Raw genomic sequence first — 10000 nt, 5'->3', positions numbered from 1 at the left:
ACGAAGTGACAAACAATGCCGTCCTGTTTGGTATTTCTCAAAAGGTTTTATGTGTGTCGTCTTTAAATTAAAATGTGGCAAAAAACAGACAAACAAACTAGGAAGGAAAACGAAACAAAACAAAACAAAACAAAACCCTGACGCATTTTTTTCCCAGGACTTTCAGATGTCATAGATGTAAAAATAACCCCCCTAATGATTCCAAACCCATTACACATACAAAAGCCTGTCATAGATATAAAAAAAAAACAAAGACTCACCACTCCATAAGAGTAGGTGTCACAGGTCTCTGACACAGGCAGACTCTGAATGACCTCAGGTGCCATCCAGGGGAAAGTCCCCACCAGAGTCATGTGTGTGGTGTGAGACAGGAACTTAGAAGCTCCAAAATCACAGATCTGACCATACAGACAGACAGAGAGAGAAAGACAGAAAGAGAGAGAGAAAGAGAAAGAGAGAGAGAGACGGAGAATGACAGATAGAGAGAGAGAGAGAGAGGGAGAGAGAGAGAGAAAGAGAGAGAGAGAGGCAGAAAAAGAGAGAGAAAGAGAAAGAGAGAGAGAGAGGGGGAGACAGAGAATGACAGATAGATGAGAGAAATTCACTTCCTGAGACAGGCCCCATCTCAGCAAATTGAACAGGCACAGCTACATCAGAGTTAAAAGCTTCACGCATGCAGTTCCACTGAGTGCTATTTACACACCCAACGTACACCCACAAGAGCCAGGGTTAAAAAAAAAATTAGGAAGGAGAACAATGGGGTGAATTCAGAGTCGGGCCTGAGGAGAGTGTATACAAAATTGTGGTCTGTGAGCATTTGGCGGGAGCTGAAGTGTTTCCCCTCACTGCAAGCACAGAAGCAAGCTTTGTGTTAATTACAGCCAGAGAGTCATGCTAAAACACTGTGAATGCCCACTGAAGAACATAAGGACATTGATCTGGTACCTTGAGCACATTGTCTGCCGTTATAACCACTGATCAAGAGAGAAAAACAACACAGTTTTAATTTCGAGAATGAGACACCCTCTATTACACACACACACGCACGTGCACACACACACACACGGACACACACACACGCACGCACGCGCACACACACATACCACACACACACACACACATACCACACACACACACACACACACACACACACACACACACAGACATCTACTCTTTGACCGTAACCTTGGACAGGTTAAAACAGGGGTTATAACAGTCTCTCTTTAGGAAGAGTGGGTTGCCATCGTAGGAACATTTCTGAGAGGCAATTTTTTTTTTTACCATTGCGCGATTTCAGGTCCCTGTGAATGACTTTAACTGGAGCTTCAGAATGTAAATAATGCATTCCTACAGAAGATATAAAAAACATATCACACATTACAAATAACAAATATATGAGCACAAAACACACTCTGAATGGATAAGTCTTAAACATTCTCTCATATTCTCTCTCTCTATGTCCCTCTCTCTCTTACACACACACACTACCTTTAGCAATATCCATGGCCCAGGTCATAATTTGTCCCATATCCATCTCTTCACTGTCTTTACTGGACAAATATTCATACAGAGATCCTCCACTAGCATATTCTGAGAGAGAGAGAGAGAGAGAGAGAGAGAAAGAGAGAGGGAGAGAGAGAGGGAGAGAGAGAAAGGAAGGAGGAAAGGAAGACAGGGGGGGAGATGTCATCTTATCTTCATGTTGAGATGTCAGTCAAACACATGACCTCATTTATCACCAACTCTCCAGACGAGTCAAACACAGCTTAGCACCCATACACGTACACACACACACACACACATACACACGTACACACACACACGCGTACATACACACACACTCAAACACGCACAAACACACGGAGACACACACACGGTCACACATGCACATGCATACGCATATATACAAACACACACACACACACACACAGACACACACACATGCACGGAGAAACACACACACGCACACACACACACACACACACACACACACACGCACTCAAAGACACACATGTACATACACACACACACACACGTACTCTCTGATTGTAACCTTGGACAGGTTAAAACAGGAGATATAACAGTCACTCTTTAGGAAGAGAGGTTTGCCATCATAGGAAACTTTTTGAAAGGCAAGACATGTATCTGATTGGCCTGTAGTATTTGCTCTTAATGAAAACTGGCCATTGTGAAAAAGGAGAACAATTTACCAAACAGACAGACACAATCAATTCAGTGTCTGCTCATATAAAACAGCACTTATCTACTAATCTCATACACACACACACACACACTCACACACATACTCACATATGCTAATTCTGGATCTGTGAGCACATCTTTAAAACATTTATCAACCCCCTAATAAACAGCGCAGGTCATATTTCCAATGTCCTGACAACTTAAAAACAAAATTACTGAGCAAAGCCACGACACACAATACAGATTGAGAGAGAAAGAGAGAGAGGGAAAGAGAAAGAAAAACATGGAAAGAGAAACAGAAGGAGAGAGAGAGAGAGATAGATAGAGAGAGAGAAAGAAAGAGAGCGAGAGAGAGACTTCACCCTTTCAGATTCTTTACATATATGGTGCTGTAACTCCATTAGGTGAAAATAGTCCTCTTCAGAAAAATGATTAGACACTGAGAGATCAGTCTCAACCATGGTGTTCGTAATGCTTCCTAATGAAACTCATTTTCCATTCACCCCTAAAGCCCTAAGATCCCAGCGATCTCCCTAATGAATGGGTTAACAGCTGAAATAACTCTGTGTGTGTATGTGTGTGTGTGTGTGTGTGTGTATCCCTAATGAAATATCTTCAGTCCCTGACCACCGGGGCGTTTTTTTTTTGTGTTTGTGACCTCATTGTGAGGACAGATATGTGAGATCAAACGACTAGACAAAGTGTGAATTATGGTCCTGATGCTGCTTATATGTCTGCTCTATAGAACAACACCACGGCGACCAACCTTGCCAGCCAATCAGAGACTGAGAATTGAGACAGTAGGCGGTCAGTAGAGTTGGGAAACTTAGATGACCATTTAATGAGTGAATTAGAACGTCAGACATGTCTTGAATGAAAGTGTCTTAAGATGGAACATTCTCGTCAGACTTCTGGACCACACATGGTCAAAACAAACACACACACACACACACACACACCAAATCACTCTCATGTGTGCCTGCACAACTTCCCATATTTGCAAACAAAACCTTGGTAAAGCCAAATTGAAATCTTGCAACATCCTAATTTAATTTCCAATCTGAACTAAACCATAACAATCAAACAGATTGTGGTAAAATTTCCTTTTTCAGTAAAAGATCACAAAGGAAAGTCTACACAATTGGGGCCATGCAGCAATGGAAGGGGTTTGAAAACGATACATCTGCAACAAGCAAAACACACACACACACACAGACACTCTCTCTCACACACACACACAGGCTCACCTGTGACGATGCCATAGTTTGGTGATTCGAGAATAGCTCCATAAAACTGGATGATGTTCTTGTGACTAAGAACACTGAGAATCTCAGCCTGGACGGAACAACAGAAGAAGACACAGACGCAAACATATCAGAGAGTGGGGAAAGTCAAAAGCACACACACACACACATACACACTCAGACACACACACAGACACACACACCACATCGTAAGCAGTGGAAAAATACAGATGCCCTAACAGGGTTGATCAAACTTGTTCTTGGAAGACTTGTTCCAAAGATAACCAAAAAGAACAAAAACAAAAAACACGCAACTAAAGTTGGAAATCTAATCAAAATCTGAAATTTCTGTGATGGAGTTGGGGCAGGGGCTCATTTCAAGTCAAATCGTATAGCTGGAGGTGGCTACATGCAAAAGTAACAGAGCAGGAAACGTACTATCGTACTAATCGTATCGTACTAATCTATTGCGCAGTACTAGTCTGAATCGTAAATGAGGGGCTAAGAATAGACTTGAACAGATGATAAAAGCTCTCGACTGTGTCCATAAAAAAAAAAAAAAAAAAAAGTTAAATGGGCCAAACTGACCGTAAAGGAAAAACTGGCATAATGATAAGATGGAGGCGAACAGAGAAGTGTTTCCCAAAAGATTGGAAAAAGATATCCCATTTTCCTCTACTTCCACAGAGCGATTGGGTTTACTTTCCTCGTCTAGGAAATATGACTTAAATGCCCTCTCTCCGACCCCTTGGTGCGACAAAAGGGTTTAGTACGCCTTGTAACCTGCCCTGCATGGAACCCCACATAAAGACGTCAAATTTGACACACACAGTGCATTAGATTGGGCTTAGAGAGAGAGAGAGTCAGAGTGTCATGGAAAACTCTGTTTGAGTTGTGCTTGGCAGCCCACTTAAACCATCCACTCACTCCTCTCTCTCGCTCTCTCTCTCTCTCTCTCTCCCCTTCCCTTTTCCGATATTGGACTTGTTTATTGCTTATGTGAACAAGGAAAGAGAGGGAGAGACACATTGTGCCATTGTGCACTGGGTCACTTCGTCATCTCAGCTCATACGTTAAATCCCCACTCACGCCAGTTCGACAAGCACACACACACACACACACACACACACACACACAGACGAGCGGAAACACACAGACAGCAGCGGCACACTTCCATTTATGATCGGAGAGAGAGATTCCCACCTCGGCTTCGATCTTCAGCAGCTTTTTGACGGCCACCTCTTTGTCCTGTGAGATCCAGCGTGCCCGGTACACGCTGCCAAAGCTGCCACCGCCGCAGCTCTCGTAGAAAGAAATGTCATCGAAACGGATCTGCACGAAGGAGGCACTTAGGGACGACATCTCATAATGACGCACGCTCACAAGTCAGGGTCTGGTCTGGACACAGGACAGGAGAGAGAGAGAGAGAGAGAGAGAGAGAGAGCACAATAAAGCAGTCATTTCTTTAACGAACCTTCAGCTGCTTTACTAACATCAATGCCAGCAGGAGTGAAACAGCACAGTTTCAGTCAGACGTTTGACATTTATGCTCTTACAGTGGCGCTGCTGCTGGTCCCCCCCCCCCCCCCCCCCCCCCCCCCCCCACCCCGTCTGCATATATGTGTGTGTACGTGAGTGTTTGGATGGATGCATGCATGCATGTGTGTGAGCGTTTGTGTGTGTGTGTGTGTTTCCATACATACCTGTATGTGTTTGTGTGTTTGTGTGTCTGTGTGTGCATGAGTGTGTGTGTGTGTGCGCACACGCATGGCTGAGAGTCTGCATGTGGGTATGTGTGAGAGAGTGTATGCAAGAGTGTGTGTGTGTGTGTGTGTGTGTATTTGTGTGTGTGAGAGAGAGAGAATGAGAGAGAGAAAGAGAGAGAAAGAGAGGAAGTGTGTGTGTGTGTGTGTGTATGTGTGTGATTGGGTGTGAGAGAGAGAGAGAGGGGTTGAGAGAGAGAGAGAGAGAGAGAGAGAGAAAGACAGGGAGTGTGTGTGTGTGTGTGCGTATTTGTGTGTGTGAGAGAGAGAGAATGAGAGAGAGAAAGAGAGGAGGTGTGTGTGTGTGTGTGTGTGTGTGTCTGTGTGGGATTGGCTGTGAGAGAGAGAGAGAGAGAGAGAGAGGGAGTGAGAAAGAGAGAGAGAAAGAGAGTGAATGTGTGTGTTGGCAGATACAGCAGTGCTGTGTGAAATGCCAGCTCTGTGTGTATGATTTACAGTATGTTCCACATGTTTCTCCAACATCTCTGGCCACCCACTCTTCACCCTTTTACCCAACCAAGTGAGCGGAAATAAAGCCATTTGCTCCCAACATAGATTTTCTCCCATTTGGGATTCGCTAATATTAGGTTTTCAAATTTCAGGTGGACAGATCACATCCTTGAGATTTCAAACTAACTCGAAGATTCTCTGACTTTGGAGATTACCACGTCCCTCTAGCCTGTTATACAAAACCTAAATATAATTTCTGATGCACTAAAAATGTCACAAACAACACAGGCAGATTTTTACCACTAGTAATAAAGTGTAAAACCTCCTTAGTTGCCTGACACTATGTTTCTGGGGCCTTTTTTTCCTGGAGCCTTTTAAAAGGCATAGACAAGGACAGATGAATTAGTAATCTGGGACTCCACGCTCCTGGATCCAGTCCTTTGTGAATGTTAACTGCAAAACTCGAAAGCCCAACTAAACAAAATCTTAGGATATAAAATCAAGCCAGAAACCTGAGTATGCAGTATACTAGACCAGCAAGGGAGATTTGTGAAGTCTGTAGTAAAAAATAAAAAAGCCTTTGTACGCGAACCAAGACTTGAGCACCTTGCAAACTTGTCAAACAGACACGAAAAGACACAACGTGTCACAAATGTGTTTAGTAAAATTTTTAGCGCCGAAACAATGAAGGTATTAGTGCGTCATATCATTAATCATGACGAACACTTGTCGTTAGAAAGTAATCCGAGCAGTGATACGCGAAATTTGAAGAACTACTTCGCATATTCGCAAGTTCTAGTATGTTATAACAGTTTATTTTTCTCAAAATAACTCACACACTGGATGCTCTGGCTAAAACAATAACTATTGTTAATATGGGCAGCACCGGGACATTTAAATCTCTCTTGATCTTAACTTCTTACACCGTGATCCACGTCTTTAATCTAACCCCACTGGGATACATTCAGCTGTCAGAGAAAGTCTTTGAAGTTTCTATATTGGGCTCAGACAGCGTCTAAAAAACCTACTTTTTAAAATAAACGTTTAGTTAGGAATGAATTCATTCCACTTTAAAGTGTAGACTTCACTTTGGTTGTGAGTGAAATGTTAATATTCAGGTGGTAAACCTGGTGACACAGTATGACTCATAAATGAACCACTTACATAGGTATCACTTACATACGATCCATTTAAAATAAAACAATACCAGTAAACTCTACACCGAAGTCCATTAAGTCACATTTCAGCCACGTCAGACATCCAGCTTTAAGTCACGATTTACGGTAACATATGACATATAGGCAATGACGTCAGTGTATTCTGGAGACTTCGCTAGTTTTTCGGTTTCCAGTCACTGCTCACCCAAAATAATTTCGTCCCGTACACCAGTCCCTCCCGTAAATGTAAATCTATCGTGTCTGTCAGATCTTTCTCTCTCTCTCTCTCTCTTCCTCTCTCTCAAATACATTAAAACAAGACCTCAAAACACTTACTCACACACACACACACACTCACCGAACACTCCTGTCTCTAAAAACAACCCACAAATCAGTCGTATGGACCGTGGTGACATCAGAGAAACACAATCCCATGTGTCATCCATTCGAATAGTCTTGACATGACACAGACCACGACCCCCCCCCCCACCCCCCCCCCACATACAGACACAAACACTCATAGACTTTTTAAATAATACAGGGGGCTTCCCCAAGATCCCCAAATTGACACCAAAGGTACAGGACCAAGAGGTCCTGGTTTGTGAAGGTGTAGATAAACAGGCCCTTGAGGTCAACAGAATTTCAGACAATGGAGACTGCACCATACTAGATACTTGCATACATTACTTACTATACGCAGTGAAAGGAGATTTCAACTAGAACTTTCCATCTCATAAAACTATACTACTTGAAAATAACCATATCGGCACAGAGTTATTTTGCCCTCTATGAAATATACAGTGCACCCATAATTTAAACTTCTGGTTGACTCCCTTGGTTTACCTTTTCATCTTCATCTAACCTAGGCTATATACGACCGGCATATTCCAGCGCCGTTTTCGCATAATTCCCTCCAACATACATGCGCAGTGAGTTACCAAGTTTCTGTCTACAGTAGACTAAACGCTGTGACACATAACAAATTATACTTTGCTATCGACATATTTGTAGCTCATATGATTCCAGCATGCTGAAACGCTTACACGGACATCTTCCAGACCTGTCAAGAATTTCCATCCGTTCCACGGTCCCGCTGTTGTACCCTTAGGTCTGCGTGCGTGAGGTAAAGGCCACTTTCAGGCATGTCTTGTCCAGTTAAGTCATGTTAGAAACTTTATTTCCGATGTATTACGAAAATGATTTCTTTGTTAGTTCGTGGTTAGTCTGCTTAAACAAAACAAAACAGAAACAATGGTTTCGTACCTGTTTCTGGAGTTTTCCTTGCAGCGGAGCGGTAACGGTTGAGCTCCCGCGCTGAACAATTCCCAGTCATGAAATAATGCGGAGCCTCATTGTCTCGTGTTACTGCACTTCCATAACAGGACACGCGACTAGCTCTGCGAGCGCTAGTCTTAACGGTCACGCACGAGCATTCTCAAGACAACAGCACCACTCCACGGATAGAAGAGGGACTAACACATTATAGGCCTGTGCTAGAGCACTGGAACTACTTCTGAACAGGTTTAATTTTCTGCTGTCTGTAGAACGAAACTTAAGCAGACTACTGTATCATTCGACGGTTAAAGGAAGAACTACAATGACTGAGAATTTCAGTTCTATAGTTCTCATAACCAATTCCAACACGGTAAACAATTCGAGGAAAAGAAAGAGAAACAGAACAAGCAAGATGTTCAGCAATACATTTAATTCGACTATTTACAAGGTACATATGGAGATGTTCTTGTAAGAAACAAATCATCGCCAGTTCAAAGAGAAGGATGAACAAAATCAAGGCATTCAGAGGTTCATTTAAAATAAATTACCAAAAAAAAAAAAAAAAAATTTTAATTGGTGTCCTGGCTACCCAAAATATACAAATATAATCAAAATTTACAAAACGACATCCATAATGCTACAGACTGTGGCGAGAAACAGAACAATAACACAATAAATGAAACGGTAACAGTAAATGAACCATCACAACAGCTTAAGTCCTCAAGCGGAAATACTGACAAACTAGGCATAACACGTACAAAAGAACATTGGCTCAACTTTTTGAGGTCTGATTGAATCACTGATACTACCGCTAGCTGAGTTTCAAGCCGCTGGCCCACTGCAGCATTCAATAGACGTTACTTAGTTTTAATTTCGCTTTTTTTTTTTCTTCTTTTTTTCCCCCCCAATATTTTCATGGTCGCTAACCAATACGTATTCAGAATATTAATATTCATGTGTTCACAAGATTTGGGAGTGAGCTTACTTCTTCTTCAAAATGTTTGTAAATAAATAATGCTATGTTATAGTAGAATTCCACAAGGTTTGTTTGTTGTTTGCTTGTTTGTTTTTGTTTTAAAATCAGATAAAACAGATTTTAAAAGCAACATGGAAAGGGGGCAGTGATTATTTATCTCAGCAGTCACTATATATGAATTAAAGAACATAAACCTTCACAAGGATACACACAAGCACACACACACACACACACACACACACATACACGCACGCACGCACACACATACACGCACGCACACACACACAGACACACTCAGCAGATTAAAACTGATGATGACCCACAAAGAGAGTCTCATATCCAGTTTTCCAGCTTCAGAAGTTTCACACACACACACACACACACACACACGCACCTCACAGATACACATACATATACGCATACACATACGCACACACGCACACACACACATACACACACACACTCACAGAGTACAGCTGGCAGTAGGAACACAAACAGTATTCAGCTCTTTAGGCTACTCATGGACAGCAGCATGAGTCCAGGTTGGGCTATGTATTCAGAGGGGAAATCAGGGCATTCTCTGTAAACGTGTGTGTATGAGTGTGTGTGTGTGTGTGTGTGTGTGTGTGTGTGTGTGTGTGTGTGTTCAAGTGCAGATGATAGAATGTACATATTTGTGTGTCAGTCAATTTGTATATATATGAGTCTATATTAACCAAATGTGTGTGTATGTGTGATTACATGAGACTGAGCAAGCATGACTACATGTGTGTATATATGCTGATCCGTGTGTGTGTGTGTGTGTGTGTGTGTGCGTGCGCCTGTATGTGTGGGCTCCTTTTTAGGCCCTCCTAGGCTCAAGTCTGAATGACAGTTGTGATAGGGTCCTCTGGTTGTCAATCACATTCAGCTGACGCACGTAGTTCCGTACTT

At 42.4% G+C, this 10000-nt stretch overlaps 2 protein-coding genes across 4 annotated transcripts in view; both read right to left on the bottom strand.

Moving 5' to 3' along the window:
• Positions 1–4808, bottom strand: part of map3k20b (mitogen-activated protein kinase kinase kinase 20b) — a 9142-nt gene extending 4334 nt beyond the window's left edge. Inside the window, exons 1-6 of the mRNA XM_030781793.1 lie at positions 4650–4808; positions 3450–3537; positions 1489–1590; positions 1282–1347; positions 946–974; positions 261–398 (exon numbers count right to left, since the gene is read on the bottom strand). Of these exons, the coding sequence (XP_030637653.1) occupies positions 261–398; positions 946–974; positions 1282–1347; positions 1489–1590; positions 3450–3537; positions 4650–4808 (582 nt within the window). The remainder of the gene's footprint in view (positions 1–260; positions 399–945; positions 975–1281; positions 1348–1488; positions 1591–3449; positions 3538–4649) is intronic.
• A 5100-nt stretch (positions 4809–9908) lies between these two features.
• The window catches only part of rapgef4b (Rap guanine nucleotide exchange factor 4b), a 33960-nt gene continuing 33868 nt past the window's right edge, over positions 9909–10000 (bottom strand). For all 3 annotated transcript variants that reach the window (XM_030781745.1, XM_030781746.1, XM_030781747.1), the window contains exon 30: positions 9909–10000. This exon is cut by the window's right edge and continues 36 nt beyond it. In XM_030781745.1, coding sequence (XP_030637605.1) covers positions 9909–10000 — 92 coding nt within the window.

Source organism: Chanos chanos, chromosome 8 (genome assembly GCF_902362185.1).
Source record: "Chanos chanos chromosome 8, fChaCha1.1, whole genome shotgun sequence".
Classification (NCBI taxonomy): Eukaryota; Metazoa; Chordata; class Actinopteri; order Gonorynchiformes; family Chanidae; genus Chanos; species Chanos chanos.
The sequence above is the reverse complement of the archived record's forward strand: the minus strand, read 5'-3'. Positions and strand labels throughout refer to the sequence as shown.